This window comes from Schistocerca nitens, chromosome 11 (genome assembly GCF_023898315.1).
Source record: "Schistocerca nitens isolate TAMUIC-IGC-003100 chromosome 11, iqSchNite1.1, whole genome shotgun sequence".
NCBI classification, from domain to species: Eukaryota; Metazoa; Arthropoda; class Insecta; order Orthoptera; family Acrididae; genus Schistocerca; species Schistocerca nitens.
This window is the reverse complement of record NC_064624.1, coordinates 176,967,735-176,986,506: the sequence shown is the minus strand read 5'-3', so window position 1 is coordinate 176,986,506 and position 18,772 is coordinate 176,967,735. Positions and strand designations below refer to the sequence as shown.

The window sequence follows — 18,772 nt, the reverse complement described above, 5'->3', positions numbered from 1 at the left end:
TAGAAGCTTTCGAAATGTGGTGCTACAGAAGAATGCTGAAGATAAGGTAGGTAGATCACGTAACTAATGAGGAGGTATTGCATAGGATTGAGGAGAAGGGAAGTTTGTGGCACAACTTGACTAGAAGAAAGGATCGGTTGGTAGGACATGTTTTGAGGCATCAAGGGATCACAAATTTAGCATTGGAGGGCAGCGTGGAGGGTAAAAATTGTAGAGGGAGACCAAGAGATGAATACACTAAGCAGATTCAGAAGGATGTAGGTTGCAGTAGGTACTGGGAGATGAAGAAGCTTGCACAGGATAGAGTAGCATGGAGAGCTGCATCAAACCAGTCTCAGGACTGAAGACCACAACAACAACAACAACAACAACAACAACAACCAGTTAAACAATTGAATTTATCACCAAGTTCACTGCATGAAATCCTTTCAGAACACTTGAAAATACGTGCGTACAAGATTCAACTTACACAAGGGTTGAAGCCTGCCGATAATAGAAAGAGACATCGATCTGTCAGTCGACCTAGGCTCGACAAGCGGATAACGAGAACTTCACAAAAAGAATAATTTTCTCAGGTGAGGAGCACTTCCGCCTCGGTGGGTACGTCAATAACCAGAACTTCAGAATTTGGGGTACCGAAAACGCGCGAGCGACTGTGAAAGATGAGATGTATCCACAATGCACGACCGTTTTTTGTGGGTTCTGGTTGGGAGGCGTGGTCGGTTCGTACTTTTTTGAAAACGATGAGGGAGCTGACGTCACTGTGAACGGCGACCGTTACCGAAACGTGTTTTCTGATCGGTTTTTCCCTCTTATTGACGAAAATGACGATTTTTGGTTTCAAGAAATTGGTGCGACATGTCGCACGTCCCGTGAAACGATTGCTCCGCCGAATGAAAAGTTTCTTCAGTTATCTCTTCGTGTGGCAACCAGGAATGGCCTGCCTGATACGCGATCTTATGCTTTCTGACTGTTTTTTAAGGGGATTTGTGAAATCGAAAGTTTTCGTGAAGAAATCACCAACAATACGGCAATTGAAGGATGAAATTAATAGGGTTGTTAACGGCATCCCAAGAGATGTTTCTGGACGCGCCATCGAGTACTTCAAGGAATGCATTATTCGTTTACCGCGCAGCCTTGGGTGACCATGTAGAGGACATAATTTTTCATGTAGGCCTATAAACGGGAGAAGTTACTTAATGTGTCTGAAGAAATTCTCAGTAAATCTCATATGTTCTATAGCACTTCAATATCTGTCCCTACTTCCAGGACACCCGCTAGTGCACTTCCATAGAAACTAATTTTTGCAGTTAGCAAAAGACTTGATTACACACGCCGTAATTTCAGTATTATATGGATGAGCGGAGGGTATTATAAAACAACTGCCAATACGGAAGACTGTGAATTCTCATCCGTTGAGTAGTGCTCCAAAGCCAGACACGAAAGATCTTCATCTAAATTTACATGACTACTCTGCAATTCACACTTAAGTGACATGCAGAGGGTGTTTCGAATCATCTTCAAACTAATTCACTACCGTAATGAAATGGAACATCTACAGCGTCATCACGATGTTTATTATATGGCTACCAGTTTCAGTTTGTAGATTAAGGGGCTCCGCAGAGGCTCAAAATCATGAAAAAATCTATTTTTACTTTTTTGCGTTTTCTGAATCTGCAGACTATTACCTTTTAATAGATATATAATTTATTCAATTCCGAAGACTACAGCTATTTTTAAATTTTTTTTGAAATGTGTTGTACATGGGCGTGACCCACTGTGGCGCTGTTAAACTGCTGTCAAATGGTGTTATTATTAACGTCCGTGTTCATCAGGTACATTTTAGTGATGTGAGATAAAGTATGTGTTGTGGCTAACCTGTGATGGTTCAATATATATCGCTGGTGTGATTGTCGATTGTTTCATGTTTATTTACTCTGTCGTTATCTCGAAAATATTCGTAATTAATTCTGTTTCTTGAGTCTCTGTTTTGTTGAAGTATAATAATGAGTAAAAGTAAAGTTATTAGAAATCCTGTGAAGGCTTTTAAGAAAAGGAGAAATGTTGGATAGCCAAAGGTATGTGTTATTACTGTAAACAATAAAGACGATAACCAAGTGAGTGAACCTAACCTCTCAAGTACACCTGCCCATAGCAGTCAAAGTGGGAAAGAAAATACTTCACAGAAGAAGCTTGGTTCAATGAGTGAAAACTATGAATGTTTTATGGGCGAATCGGATGTGAATGAAATATTTGATATGTCGGTTCTCAAAGGAATTTTTTCAAACTGTGTAAGATGTATTCATTGTAGTGAAGTTGGTCTGGAACTCTCCATAATAAAGCACGTAGGACTTGCTAGTGAAATACAACTGAAATGTGATAAGTGTTCATACATGACCACCTTTTGGAACAGTGTTGCAGTAACTGTAACTGAAGAAAATGGTAGCAAAATCTACGAACACAACAACGAGCGATGCTTGCTTTAGACAAGGAACGCCTTCGGGCTGCAGACAGGGCTGTAAAGAGTCTAGAAATACAAGCAAGAGTAAACAGGAGGAGGAACAAGAGGAAGCTGGAGGAGGAGTTTGCAGAGGATGAAGATAATCCATCCTATGGACCTGGAATGCACTAAAAAGTTAATCCAATCTTTGTCGTTCGATTCCCAAAACTTTGATTTTCTCATACTAATTACATGTTTTCTAAGGATCTTCCAAACATATTTGTTTCAAACTTTCAGTAAATGTTACACAGTACCTTCTGCATAATTTAACACAGCCTTTTTCCAAAAAACTGTATATTTTTGAATATATAAATAAAAAATTGCAAAAAAATGTTGTGAATTTTCATTACAATTGAAAAAAAATCATCTTTAATAACTGAACTAAAATTTTGTAAAATCCCTGTGTTAAGTTGTAGCCCATATTCCAATAAATAATCTGTAAAAAGTTCAACTTCCTACCTCAAATACTTTGTGAGGAAAGATGTAATTTATAAGCGTTATTTTAACATTGCAAGTATAGGGCGTTCCGGAGCCCCTTAATCTCCCCACTGGTGAAGCATTTACTGGAGAATACTATGCTAACCTCCTGCACAAATTGCAACAAATATATGCGGAAAAAGGCCAGGTTTAGCAAGGAAAAAAGTCATCTTCCATCAAGACAATGCGCGCCCGCACACGTGTGCCGTCGCCATCGCAAAATTAGACGATCTAAGATATGAATTGTTGCCATACCCGCCTTATTTACCTGATATAGCTCCGTCAGACTTCCATCTCTTCCCGAATCTGAAAATTTTTCTTGGTGGACGAAGATTCACTTCAAACGAAGAATTGATAGCCGGAGTTGACAACTATTTAGCAGGCCTGGAGGAAACTCATTTTCGAGGTGGGATCAAGGCACTGGAGCATCGTTCGACCAAGTGCATTAATCTGCAAGGAAATTGCAAAATAAAAAAAGTTTCAGTGGTGTAAGTAATTTCTTTATATTCCGTTCCGAGGTCTTTTCAAACCACCGTCGTATTACATAAGTGAAAAGTCGAAGTCCCTCAAACCTATCAGGATGAACGTACAAAAATTCTCTACCGTTCCACCCTCTGACAAGACTTGCGACCGAGCGAGGTGGCGCAGTGGTTAGCACACTGGACTCGCATTCGGGAGGACGACGGTTCAATCCCGTCTCCAGCCATCCTGATTTAGGTTTTCCGTGATTTTCCTAAATCGTTTCAGGCAAATGCCGGGATGGTTCCTTTGAAAGGGCACGGCCGATTTCCTTCCCAATCCTTCCCTAGACCGAGCTTGCGCTCCGTCTCTAATGACCTCGTTGTCGACGGGACGTTAAACACTAACCACCACCACCACCAAGACTTGCGAAAAATAAACGCTAAATCTTTCTACACGGGCTCTCATTTATCTTACTTTATTACGATTATTATTTCCTCCTATGTACGATGGTGACAATTAAATATTTTCACATTCAGATTAGAAAGATGACTATTGAAACTTCGTGAAAAGTTTTCCCCGCAACGAAAAGCGCCTTTGTCTCAATGATTGCCACTCCAGTTCGTCCGTGGCACTTTCTCCCCTATTTCGCGCTAATACAGAACGCGCTGCCCTTCTTTGGACTTTTTCGGTGTCCTCCGTCAGTCCCATCTGATGTAGATCCCACACCGTACAGCAATACTCCAGAAAAGGACGGACAAGCGTAGCGTACGCAATCTCATATATTAAGTTCACTGCAAATAAATCGCTGTCTTTGATTTGCTTTCCGCACACTTCCTGTCTGACAAATCCAATGTAGATTAATAAATGAAAAGCACCAGTTTGCTTTTGTTCTACAATATTACTTTTCTTGTTAACCGGTTTTCGGTTTACAAGGCCATCTTCAGACATTTACTGAGTATTATCACCAAAGAAGTTACAATGTTTGCAAACAACAATGGAAGAGAAGTAACACGTCTAGACTGAAGTAGAAACATACGGTAAATAACATCTTTGACAGTGTGGTGGTAATGCAATGAAAAAGTAATAATTGAACAGTACATAAATAACAATGGAGTAGACAGGAAGACCTTTAGCACAAAATAGGAATAGCATGCCCACATAACAGTTTCTATTAGTAAACAGAACTAATAACACAATTAATTAATAATGTAGAACAAAAGCTAGCTTGCGCTTTTCATTTATTATAATGTTGTCCTGCCAAGACCCGAGGGAAGATTCAGTTAACATAACAAGAATCTAGCGCAACATAAGAAGAATCTGGCGGAAGTAAAGCTGTAAGCATGGGTCGTGAGTCGTGTTTGAGTAGCTCAGTTGGTAGAGCACATGCCCGCGAAAGGCAAAGGTCCCGGTACACAGTTTTAATCTGCCAGGAAATTTCATAACAGCGCACACTCCGCTGCGGGGTGAAAATTTCATTCTGAAAACATCCCCCAGGCTGTGGCTAAGCCATGCCTCTGCAATATCCATTCTTGCAAAAGTGCTTGTCTTGCAAGAGTGGCAGGAGAGCTTCTGTGAAGTTTCGAAGGTATGAGTATGATATAAGGTACTACATCTACATCTATATCTACATCTATACTCCGCAAGCCACCTGACGGTGTGTGGCGGAGGGTACCTTGAGTACCTCTATCGGTTCTCCCTACTATTCCAGTCTCGTGTTGTTCGTGGAAAGAAAGATTGCCGGTATGCCTCTGTGTGGGCTCTAATCTTTCTTATTTTATCCTCACGGTCTCTTCGCGAGATATACGTAGGAGGGAGCAATATACTGCTTGACTCCTCGGTGAAGGTATGTTCTCAAAACTTCAACAAAAGCCCGTACCGAGCTACTGAGCGTCTCTCTTGCAGAGTCCTCCATTGGAGTTTATCTATCATCTCGGTAACGCTTTCGCGATTACTAAATGATCCTGTAACGAAGCGCACTGCTCTCCGTTGGATCTTGTCTATCTCTTCTATCAAGCCTGTCTGGTACGGATTCCACACCGGTGAGCAGTATTCAAACAGTGGGCGAACAAGCGTACTGTCACCTACTTCCTTTGTTTTCGGACTGCATTTCTCTAAGAGTCTTCCAATGACTCTCAGTCTGGCATTTGCTTTACCGACGATTAATTTTATATAGTTATTCCATTTTAAATCACTCCTAATGCCTACTCCCAGATAATTTATGGAATTAACTGCTTCCAGTTGCTGACCTGCTATACTGTAGCTAAATGATATGGGATCTTTCTTTTTTTGTATTCGCAACACATGACACTTGTCTACATTGAGATTCAATTGTCATTCCCTGCACCTCGCGTCAATTCGTTGCAGACCCTCCTGCATTTCAGTACAATTTTCCATTGTTACAACCTCTCGATATACCACAGCATCATCCGCAAAAAGCCTCAGTGAACTTCCGATGTCATCCACAAGGTCATTTATGTATATTGTGAATAGCAACGGGCCTATGACACTCCCCTGCGGCACACCTGAAATCATTCTTACTTCGGAAGACTTCTCTCCATTGAGAATGACATGCTGCGTTCTGCTATCTATGAACTCTTCAATCCAATCACACAATTGGTCTGATAGTCCATATGCTGTTACTTTGTTCATTAAACGACTGTGGGGAACTGTATCGAACGCCTTCCGAAAGTCAAGAAACACGGCATCTACTTGGGAAACCGTGTCTATGGCCTTCTGAGTCTCGTGGACACGCAGATCCGGACTGAAGGGCCTAACACCGCTCGGCCACCGCGGACGGCATCTGGGGAATGTCTTCGTGGCATACCATGGGTGATCTCGTCATTCTCGAAAACGCAATGTATCAACACAAATATGAATCTATCCCTGGGGACAGTGTCCACCCTCGCATGCAGTTACTTTTTCTTTAGCATGATGGCAGTCACCAGCAACACAATGGAACGTGTCACACAGTTCGGAGTGTACTTGTGTGGTTCAAATGGCACCAGGATGAGATTCCCGTACTCCCTAGACCACCGGACTCTCCGGATTGAAAGACATTCGATAATCTGTGGGACCGCCTCAGCAGGGCTGTTCGCATGGATCCTCAACTGAGAAACCTACCACAGCTGTTCACAGCTCTGGGGTCGGCATGGCTCCACGTACGTGTCGGTACCTTCCAGAACCCCAGCGACTCTCTTCCTTGACGCCTTACTGTGGTCCGCTACTGCAAAAGGTGGTTACTGGGGCTTCCGACTGGTGGTCAAATAAATGCGACTGGACCTATATACAGCCTGGTCCATTGATCCCCGACTAGGCTAAATATCTCACGAAATAAGCGTCAAACGAAAAAACTAAAAAGAACGAAACTCGTCTAGCTTGAGGGGGGAAACCAGATGGCGCTATGGTCGGCCCGCTAGATGGCGCTGCCGTAGGCCAAACGTATATCTACTGCGTTTTTTGGAATAGGGACCCCCATTTCTTATTACATATCCGTGTAGTACGTAAAGAAATATGAATGTTTTAGTTGGGCCACTTTTTTTGCCTTGTGATAGATGGCGCTGTAATAGTCACAAACATATGGCTCACAATTTTAGACGAACAGTTGGTAACAGGTAGGTTTTTTTAAAATTAAAATACAAAAAAATGGCTCTGAGCACTATGGGACTTAACAGCTGAGGTCGTCAGTCCCCTAGAACTTAGAACTACTTAAACCTAACTAACCTAAGGACATCACACACATCCATGCCTGAGGCAGGATTCGAACCTGCGACCGTCGCGGTCGCGCGGCTCCAGACTGTAGCGCCTAGAACCGCTCGGCCACTCCGGCCGGCCAATTAAAATACAGAACGTAGGTACGTTTGAACATGTTATTTCGAAATTACAATGAAATTAACACCCTTAGCTGCTTACAGGTGTTGACATACGTCAACGGGGACAGATGAAAATGTGTGCCCCGACCGGGACTTGAACCCGGGAGGTGTGCCAGAGATAAATCCCTGCATTCGCACTATCCTCTGTGTCCTCGGTGGCTGAGATAGATAGAGCGTCTGCCATGTAAGCAGGAGATCCCAGGTTCGAGTCCCGGTCGGGGCACACATTTTCATCTGTCCCCGTTGACGTATGTCAACGCCTGTAAGCAGCTAAGGGTGTTCATTTCATTGTAGTTTCGAAATAAAATGTTCAAAAGTACCTACGTTCTGTATTTTAATTTTAAAAAACCCTACCTGTTACCAACTGTTCGTCTAAAATTGTGAGCCATATGTTTGTGACTATTACAGCACCATCTATCACAAAGCGGAAAAAGTGGTCCAACTCAAACATTCATATTTATTAACGTACTACACGAATATGTAATAAAAATGGGGGTTCCTATTTTAAAAAAACGCAGTTGATATCCGTTTGACCTATGGTAGCGCCATCTAGCTGGCCAACTATAGCGCCATCTGGTGTCCCCCTTAAAACTAGACAAGTTTCGTTCTGTGTAGTTTTTCCGTTTGACGCTTATTTCGTGAGATATTTGGTCCGGTCCCAATCAATGGACCACCCTGTACAGTACTGGCAGAAATAATGTTGTGAAGGGAGGTACTGAGTGGTGTTTGGGTAGCTCAGTCGGCAGAGCACTTACGTGCGAAAGGCTAACATCGCGAGTTCGAGTCTCGGTCCGGCACACAGTTTTAATCTGCCAGGAGGTTTCAAGAGTGTATTACTGCACAGTACGTCACAGTAGGCAAACACCTATTTTGCGCTAACTTATACTTATTACCAGATAGTTGAATTTTACGGTAAAGTGTATTAGAGAGCTAAAAACGGGTTGACTTTGCAGCTACGTCTACAAAAGTAAAGGCACACATGTGCTGCGCACGAGAGAGCTGAGCGGACTCACCCCGGACCAGCCGAAGGGCAGGAATCCCTTGGACTCGGACCAGTTGCGGCCGTCGACGTAGAAGAGGCCGGCCGACATGATGAACACCCAGACGGCGAGGTTGATGGCGTTGAGCACGTTGTTGAAGATGAGCGACTTCTTGACGCCGGCCGCCATCACCAGCGTCATCAGCAGCGTGATGAGGCACGCCAGGAAGTCCGGCGGCCGACCTGCGGCGCCGTCCACGTCGGCATCAGCGGCGCTCTACACAACACTACCCTGTCGCTGAGGCCCCTCCCTATTGTGCGCCGTACTGCTAAAATACGGACCCCGCGTCAACTCCAAACTAGCACACTGCTTCTCATGAGCAAAACCACTGGTAAGGCACTGTACTCTTTCTCTGCTGCTGTTCCACCTACACATTGCAGAAGCAGTCAAGGAAACAAAAGAACAACTCATACGTGTCATTAACAATCAGGGTGAAAGAATGAAACTTCCTGGCAGATTAAGATCGTGTGCCGGACCGAGACTCGAACTCGGGACCTTTGTCTTCCGCGGGAAAGTGCTCTACCAACTGAGCTACCCAAGCACGACTCGCCCCGTCCTCACAGCTTTACTTCTGCCAGTATCTCGCCTCCTACCTTCCAAACTTTACGGAAGCTCTCCTGCGAACTTTGCAGAACTAGCACTTATGAGAGAAAGGATGGTAGAGCACTTGCCCGCGAAAGGTACAACCTCCCGAGTTCGAGTCTCGGTCCGGCACACAGTTTTAATCTGCCAGGAAGTTTCATATCAGCGCACACTCCGCTGCTGAGTGAAAATCTCATTCTGGAAACATCCCCCAGGCTGTGGCTAAGCCATGTCTCCGCAATATCCTTTCTTTCAGGAGTGCTAGTGCTGCAAGGTTTGCAGGAGAGCTTCTGTTAAGTTTGGAAGGTAGGAGATGAGGTACTGGCAGAAGTGAGGCTGTGAGGACGGGGCGTGAGTCGTGCTTGGGTAGCTCAGTTGGTAGAGCACTTTCCCGCGATAGGCAAAGGTCCCGAGTTCGAGTCTCGGTCCGGCACACAGTTTTAACCTACCAGGAAGTTTCATGTCAGCGCACACTCCGCTGCAGAGTAAAAATATCATTCTGGAGACTGTAGTCTTTCTTTGCTACTGTCCAACCTCTGCACCAAAGAAGCAATCGAGGAAACAAAAGGAAGATTCCGGTGTGTCATTAATCAGGATGTCTCCTCGGAGTCTTTCGCAACAGCATACTTGAATAACACGTTCTCGGTTTTCCAGCCGCGTCAATTCGAATAAAATCCTCGAGCTATCGACGGCCATCTCCGCCATCGTCGTCAGGAGTTGACTGACTGCCAGGGCTGTTTTTCTTTTTCCTTTATTGTATTTCGATTCCCCCCTGGAGGGGGCAGGCTGTCAGCAGCTTATTACGCTGCTCTACAGCCTAAAGACTTTTTAAAAACGTAAGAAGAAAAGAAACAAGAAAAACACGCGATAAAACGGTGACTTAAATTGTAAAACGGCGGAAAATTGTGGAAAGTTCAAACATAAAGGAAAAGGGGTTGGCAATGTTAATAAAATACACACGAAGCAGACAAGTAACACAGTAGACACACAATTAAAAAAACATGGCGACAGTCTGGGTTCTGCTCACAAGAGATAAAAAAATCACACCCAGCGACAGTATGACGGCCATTGGCAACACTTCCCAAAAGACATACAACACGGAAGACACTGTAAAACACTGCACGAAAATGTCGGCACTGGATGAGGGGGAAGACAAGGAGGGAGGAGAGGAAAGAACGAAAGGGGTGGGGAACCAAAGGAGGGAGAGAACTCATAAGGGGGTGAGGGGCAGGGCAGACACGAGAGGAAATGGGAAAAGGCAGAGGAGGGAAATGCAAATGGGCCTCGGGGGAGACAAGGGGGGCAGAGAGACGGTAGATGGGAGAAAAAAAAGAGGATGGAAGGGGGGGAGAGCGAGCCTGGGAAAAGGAGAGGAAAGGAGGGGGAGTGAGAATCAAAGTTGATGGGAGGGATAAATGGAGAGAGAGAGGGCATCATTCAGGAGGGGGAGTTGATGGAAGCCACCTTGGGAAAGGAGATGAAGGGTGTAAGATGGAGGGTACGGGGGACACAACAGTGAAGATGTGGCAGTGGTGGGGATGGGAGAGGAGCAACCAGGGGGTGAGGAGGATGAAGGCGGCGGGAGGTGTAGAGTATGCGGATATGTTCGAGGAATAGGAGCAGACGGGGGAAAGGAATGAGGTCGTAGAGGATCCGCGTGGGGGACGGGAGGCATATACGGAAGGCGAGGCGGATTGCATGACGCTCAAGGATCTGGAGGGACTTATTGAATTTGGGGGGGGGCAGATATCCAGGTGGGACTGGCATAACAGATGGGACGGATTAAGGATTTATAGGTATGGAGGATGGTAGAGGGGTGCAACCCCCATGTCCAGCCAGAGAGGAGTTTGAGGAGACGGAGGCGGTTCTGGGCTTTGGATTGCATGGAGCAGAGATGAGGGATCTAGGTGAGGTGACGGTCAATGGTGAGGCCAAGGTAGGTGAGGGTGGGGGTGAGGTGGACAGGACGGGCACAGACAGTAAGGGAGAAATCCAGGAGTCGGAAGGAGCGAGTGGTACGACCTACGATGATTGCCTGGGTCTCGGAAGAATTGGTTTTCAGGAACCACCGGTTACACCAAGTGGCAAAAAGGTCAAGGTGATTCTGGAGAAGGCATTGGGACCGTTGGAGGGTAGGAGCGAGGGCGATGAATGAGGTGTTCAATGGTTCAAATGGTTTAAATGGCTCTGAGCACTATGGGACTCAACATCTGTGGTCATAAGTCCCCTAGAACGTAGAACTACTTAAACCTAACTAACCTAAGGACATCACACACATCCATGCCCGAGGCAGGATTCGAAGCTGCGACCGTAGCAGTCGTGCGGTTCCTGACTGAGCGCCTAGAACCGCTAGACCACCGCGGCCGGCTGAATGAGGTGTCATCGGCATATTGCAAGAGGTGGAATAGTTGGGGGGGGGGAGGGTGGTTGGGCACACCTGCAGAGGGGTAGAAGGTGCGGGAATTGGCATTATGGATGGTAACATAGGAGGGGCGGCGGGAGAGGAAGGAAGCCATCAGACGGATGTAGCTGACAGGAAGGGCGTAGGTTTGGAGTTTAAACAGGAGACCGGGATGCCAGACACGGTCGTAGGCCTTTCCGAGGTCGAGGGAGACAAAAATGGCAGAGCGACGGGAGTTAAGCTGGAGGGAGAGGAGATGAGTGAGGCGGAGGAGTGGGTCATCGGCAGAGAAAGAAGGTCGAAAGCCACTATGGGTGTTGGGGAGGAGGTGGTTTTGGCGGAGGTGGTGATGGATGCACCGTGAAAGGATGGATTCCGAGAGCTTGCTGAACAGCAACGTGAGACAGATAGGACGATAGGAAGAGGCGTCAATGGAGGCTTGTTGGGTTGGAGAACATCAGGATACGGAAGGTTTTCCACAGGTCGGGATAGAAGCCAGTGGCAAGGATGACATTGTAGAGGGTGGCAAGGACGGAAAGGAAGGAGGGAGGGCAGTGTTTGAGGTGTCGGTAGGTAATGCAGTCGTGGCCGGGAGCAGTGTTGCGTTTAGTGCGGAGTGTGAAGCTGATGTCCTGTGTAGTGATGGGAGTGTTAAGTGCAGATGGTGGGGTGTGGCCCAAGTACTGGAAGCTAGGAGCAAGGGGAGGAACAGAGGTATTTGTTCGGTCCATGACGTGCCGGGGCTGTTACGGTTTCTCGCTTGCATTGGCACGATGACATCATCAGCAGCCTATCACATCGACCCAATGTGGCGCGCGCGTTTAAGTCGACCCGGGCATCTAGCGGAGCTGTTGCCCGTGGCAGCACCGGTGACGTCAGGTGGCACGTTTGAAACTGCCGCTCCCGCGTCGCGCATCTGTCTCTGCTTTCTTCGATGTCCAGCACCCGCCCCCATGCCCTGCTGAGTGTGCATCCATGGCCTCTATTGAAATCGTTGTTGTTTAAACGAATCTCGGCCGCTTCCTTTATAACGGAGTCCCAATATGTAGACGCATGAGCCAACTCTTTCGTATTTCCGAACTGTATTTTATGTCCGTTGAACGCCAATAGTTTCCACCACCCTGTACACAAGAAAGCTGTCCTGAACACGTTGGTTCATAGAGCTAAGATTATCTCTGACGACGACCACCTACAGTCTGAATTGCAGAACTTAAAACGTGTTTTCGGGGAAAATGGATACAGCAAAAGAGACATCGCAAACGCTTTAAAGGGCCGCCGACGAAAGACACCTGGTGAATCAATAGAAGAGGCTAAACGGACTATTTTCCTCCCATAATGAGGAACAACTAGCAGTGAGTTAGGACGTCTGCTGCAGAAACATGGGCTAAGACCAGTGTTACGGCCCGCCCCCAAGATACGATATATGTTGCGTCCTGTTAATGACGACATTGCTCTTCGAGTGTCCGGTGTGTGTGGTGTACCCTGTGAATGTGGCAGCACGTATATCGGATAAACAATTCGCACCGTTGCGGAGCGTTGTACTGAGCACAAGCGCCATATAAAACAAAGTGAGCTTGACAAGTCGGCCATAGCGGTTCAAAATGGTTCAAATGGCTCTGAGCACTATGGGACTTAATTTCTGCGGCCATCAGTCTCCTACAACTTAGAACTACTTAAACCTAACTAACCTAAGGACATCACAAACATCCATACCCGAGGCAGGATTCGAACCTGCGACCGTAGCGGTAGCGCGGTTCCAGACTATAGCGCCTAGAACCGCTCGGCCACCCCGGCCGGCGGCCATAGCGGAGAATTGCCTAGAAAACGGACATAAAAATAGTTCGAAAACACGAAAGTGTTGGCTCATACGTCTACACATTGCTACTCCGTTATAAAGGAAGCGGATTCGTTTAAACAACAACAATTTCATCAGAGACCGGGGATGCACACTCAGCAGATCATGGTGGCGGGCGTTGGACATCGAAAGAAAGCAGAGACAGATGCGCGACGAGGGAGCGGCAGTTTCAAACGTGGCGCCTGTCCCTGGCGACACGTGACGTCACCGTTGCTGCCACGGGCAACAGCTCCGCTAGATGCCCAGATCGGCTTACACGCGCGCGCCACATTGGGTCGATCTGATTGGCTGCTGATGTTGTCATCGTGCCTATATAAGCGAGAGACCGTAACAGCCCCGGTCCCGACTCAATCTCCTCAAGCTCCTCTCTGGCCGTACGTGGGGTCTGGACCCCTCCACCATCCTCCACACCTATAAATCCCTCATCCGCCCTATCCTTTGTTATGCCCATCCGGCTTGGATATCCGCCCCCCCTCCCTTTTATAAATCCCTCCAAATCCTTGAACGCCATGCTCTCCGCCTCGCCTATCGCATCCGTCTCCCCTCCCCCACGCGGATCCTGTATGATCTCATCCCCTTCCCCCACCTCCTGCTTTTCCTTGAAAGGATACGGATCCTGTACACCTCCCGTAAACTCGACCCTCCTCACCCGCTCGTCTCCCCGATCCTCTCCCACCCCCGCCCGCTGCCGCGCCTGTATGCCCACGTCCCACCTGGTCTCCATCTCTCCACCCTCCTTACCCTCTCCCAAGGTGGCTTCCGCCAGCTCCCCCTCCCTGATGATGTCCTCCTCCCCTCCATCTACCCCTCCTATCAACTTTGACCCTGCCCCCCCCACTTCCTGTGTCCTTTCCTTTAGGCACCCTCCCTCCCTTCCCTTCCCTTCCCATTCCCTTCTCTTTCCTTTTTCCCCGTCACCTCCCTCCACCCCTCTTCCCCCGGGCTTCCCCTCCCCCTTCCTCCCTCCCCCCTTTTCTCCTCTGCCTGTGGCATCTCTGCTCTCCCCTCTCCCACTCCCCTTCCTCCTCCTCCTCTCTTGGCAGGTCCCCGGACTCGCACACGCATAGTGAACATTCGCGCGCCGGAGATCATCGCCATCAGTGTCTAGTGTGTGTGCTTCGTTTTGTGTTTCATGCAGTTACAACTCAACTGTTCACATGTGCTGTCGCCTTTCTCCGTGTTTTGTGCGCCGTGTCAACAAGTTTTAGTGTTTTTATCGTCCAACGTGAACGGCTTCTTGTTTATTGTTTTTTTGTATCTCCATTTTTTGCCCGCCGTTTTTTGTATTGTTTGTATCGCCTCTATGTCATGTTATTGTTCCACTTAAGGCTGAAGAACAGCGTACTATGCTGCTGCCAGCCCGCCTGTATAGGTGATTAAAATTACAATAAAGGAAAAAAAAAAAAACAGCCCCGGCATCTAGAGGGTTGGATCCCCTCCTTCGAAAGCGTCAGATTGCAAAGCCTGGGCTACTCTCAGGGTGGAATCTCCGTCTTCGAAGATTGTGTCTGTCTGTCTGTCTGTCTGTCTGCCTGTCTGCCCGCCCGCCCGCCGCTTGCTGCTGTAGCTGTTCGTCCGTCCGTCCGTCCGTCCGTCCGTCCGCCTGCCTGCTCGCTGTCCGTCGCCGTTGCCGTAACCGCTGCCGCCGCCGCCCCCGCCGCTGCTGCCTGCTGTCCGTCCGTCTGTTCGTTGCCGACCATCGCCGCCGACGCCGCCGCCTGCTGCCCGTCCGTCTGTCCGTCGCCGTTCGTCTGTAATGAGTACTCCCACCTCCACTGTCATCTACACCTCCCCCTCTCCCACAGTCACTTCCTGGAGTGCCGCCCCTGGCCTCCCTCTTACACCTCCCCTCCCCTTCACCCACTTACCCATCCCCCTATCTCCTCCCCTGCTGTATACCCACCCTTCCTCCAGCCTCCACACCCTCAACAGCTCCCACTACTACCCCCGCCCTCACGTACGCCTCTGTTGCCGCCTCTGCTGCCGCCCTCTCTCACCCACCCTGTCGCCTCGTCCTCTGCATCTCCCGCACGAATCACGTCGCGCCGAGCCACCGTCGTCACCACTGAACCGGCTGCTTCTCCCAGCGCCTCCACTACGCCACAGGGACCAGCCACCCGCCACCTCCCTCTCCTCCCCGTCCCTCTCCCCTCCTCCCAGCCTCCAATCTCCAAAAAACCCCAAAAGCGCGTCCTTACCGACTCTGCTCCCGCCACTTCCCACAAAAATTCAACACCACCTCCCCCTCCCCCTGCCATCACCATGGACACCACCCCTCCTCCTGCCACCCATACCTCTGCCCCCACACTCCACACCTTTGTCCTGTCAACTCCCAATCCTACCTCATGCGGGTATTCTCTGAGTCCGCCCCATCCATTGACCATCTCCTCACCCAGGGTGCCCTCATATACCACCGTTGCCACACTGTTGAATCCTCCAAATCCCCTCCCCAATCCTACCGTTGACAGCAGTGCCTGATGTACAATGACCACCTGACTCCCAACTGCAGAAACCCCCCCACCTGTCCCCATTGCAAGGCCTCCCACTTTCTTAAGAACTGCCCCAACCTCGCTGCTCCTCCTTCCTGTAATACCTACAATGGCCCCCATCCCACCTACTCCCACAAGTGTAAAGCTAAACCCCCTCCAGCCACCACTGAGCTTACAGACCCAGTTCGTCCTGTCGATCCCCCTGTCCATCCCAACAATTCCCTCCGTCCACCCCCCACGGCCGAGGACATCATCCGGTTCCTTACCGTTGTACTCCAAAACATTCACCCTTTTCAGTGTCCCCACACCTTCCAACAAATCTCCCTTGCCGCTCGCTCCGTTTTCCACCTGAACACCTTCGCCACTTACTCCCACAACCAAGCCCACTTCACCTTCACCCACCTCGACACCCTAGTTTAAGTCTCTTCCCTTCCCTCTCTTTCCCCCCCTCCTTCCCGCCATGGCGCGGAACATCGCATCCTCTTCCAGAACATTCGCTCCTTCCGCTCCAACAAATACCTCCTCATGCACACCCTCTCCCACCACCAGGTCGACACCTTCCTCTTGAACGAAACCTTTCTCCAGCCCCACCATTCTATCCGCACCTCTCCCTATATCCTCCACCGCACTGACGCTCGTAGTCCTCGTGCGCAGGGTGCAGTCGCGATTGGCCACCTTAAGCATATCCCCATCCGGCCACAACCCCTCCTCAATGACCCCACTGAACACCTTATCCTTAGCGTCTTCTTCCCCTCACTCACCATTACCTGTGCCACCATCTATGTCCGCTCCCCTGCTCCTCTTCCTTATGACTTCATCTCACACATTGACCACACCTTCTCCATCTATGTGATTGCTGCTGACCTCAACATCCTTAGCCGCACTCCTGCTGCCCTTCGGCGGTGGCATCAGTTCCTCTCCACAATCCAAGGTGACCTTGTTCCCCTTCCCCAGCACACCCAACCCGAAAGTGACACCACCCCTGATGTTGTCATTGCCTCCGCCAACCTCCTTGGGCATATCGCTGTCGCCATCCTTGACCCCACAGGTAGCAATCACCTCCCTGTCCTTCTCACCATAACGTCTGCTCACCGCCCCCCTCCGGCTCTGCAACCTGCACCCCCTCCCAAGGTCGTCTATGACTATCACTGTGCCAACTGGGATGCCTACCGGGACTCCATCTCCACCCAGGTCGAAAGCCACCCTCTTACCTATCGCCATCCTGACGCCATCATCCATGCCTCATCCTTCCTTCAGAAGATAATTACTGACGCCGTGGAGGCCCATGTTCCTACTAAAACCATCCACCCACACCGTCCCACTCTCCCTCTGCGGGCTGTCCTCCTCCTCCGTGAATCCCGCCACCTCTATCGCTCCTTCCTGTGCACTCGTGACAGGGATACACTCCAACGCCACCGGCAAATACAGCGACACATGCGGAACCTTATTACAGCAGCAAAACGCCGAGACTGGCGCCAGACCTGCACACGACTCAACGCCACCCTCCCTATCAACTCCTGCAAGTACTGGTCCGCCTTCCATCGCCTTACTGGCTCCCTTTCCGCTCCCCACTACCCCTCCTCCATAACGATCACCCCCTTCCTGACAATCTCAGTAAGGCCAACCACTTCGCTTCCCACCTTTCCGAGGTCTTCTCTATCCCCGATGATCCCCACTTTGATTATTCTCTTTTCCCCACCATCATGGAATGTGCCGATACCTCGGTCACTCCACTTGCTCCTAGCCTCCAGAACTTGGGGCAGTTGCCCCCCTACGACATAAACATTCCCATCACAGCACAAGACATCAAACTTATCCTCCGGTCCAAATGCAACACGGCCCCTGGTCACGACTGTGTCACCTACCGTCACCTTCGAGAAAGCCCCTATTCCTTCCTGAGTGTCCTCGGCCATCTCTATAATGTCATCCTCTCTACTGGCTTCTACCCTGACCTGTGGAAGACCTCCCACATCCTCTTATTCCTCAAACCCAACAAACCCCCTTCTGCCGCCTCTTCCTATCGCCCCATCTGCCTCACCTCCGTCTTCAGTAAGGTCTTTGAATCCATCCTCTCCCGCCGTATCCATCAGCACCTTGCTCAACACCACCTCCTCCCCCTTACCCAGTGTGGCTTCCGGCCCTCCTTCTCCAGCTCAACTCCCGTCGCTCTGCCATTTATGTTTCCCTTGACCTCCACAATGCCTATGACCGTGTATGGCATCCCGGTCTCCTCTTTAAACGTCAAACCTATGCCCTGCCTATCAGTTTTGTCCGTCTGGTCGCTTCCTTCCTCTTGCACCGTCCTTCCTATGTCACCCTCCACAACACCAACTCCCGTATCTTTTATCCCACGGCTGGTGTTCCACAGGGTTCTGTCCTCTCCCCTCTCCTTTATCTCTTGTATACAGCTGATATGCCCAAGCCACTCCCACCAGTCCACCTTCTCCAGTATGTTGATGACACTGCCTTCCTGGCTCTCTATCCTACCCTTCAACAGTCTCAACGTACCCTCCAAACCCACCTTAACCAGTTCACCACTTGGCGTAACCAGTGGTTCCTCCGTCTCAACCCCTCCAAAACCCAGGCAATCATCATAGGCCGCACCACTCGCTCCTTTAGCCATGATTTCTACCTCACCCTTTATGGTCGTCCCATCCAGCTCACCCCCACCCTGAAATACCTTGGCCTCACCCTTGACCGACACCTCACCTGGACCCCTCATCTCCAGACCGTCCAGCAGAAAGCCCTCCGCCTTCTGAAACTCCTGTCTGGCCGGACATGGAGATTGCTTCCTTCTACCATCCTCCACACCTACAAATCCCTCATCCGTCCTATCCTCTGTTATGCCAGCGTAGCCTGGATCTCCGCCCCCACCTGCTTTTACAAGGCCCTCCAAATCCTTGAACGCCATGCACTCCGCCTTGCCTTCCGTATCCGCCTTCCATCCCCCACACGGCTCCTGTATGAACTGATCCCCTTCCCCCACCTCCTCCTGTTCCTCCAACATCTCCGCGCCCTTTACATTGTTCGCAGGCTTGATCCCCCCCACCCTCTGGTTTCCTCCTTCCTCTCCACCCCCCGCCCGTTGCCGCGCCTC

At 49.4% G+C, this 18,772-nt stretch overlaps 1 protein-coding gene across 1 annotated transcript in view; it reads right to left on the bottom strand.

The window, feature by feature from the left end:
- Positions 1–18,772, bottom strand: part of LOC126213052 (probable cationic amino acid transporter) — a 717,466-nt gene that overhangs the window by 166,786 nt on the left and 531,908 nt on the right. Inside the window, exon 5 of the mRNA XM_049940623.1 lies at positions 8,322–8,530. Within this exon, the coding sequence (XP_049796580.1) occupies positions 8,322–8,530 (209 nt within the window). The remainder of the gene's footprint in view (positions 1–8,321; positions 8,531–18,772) is intronic.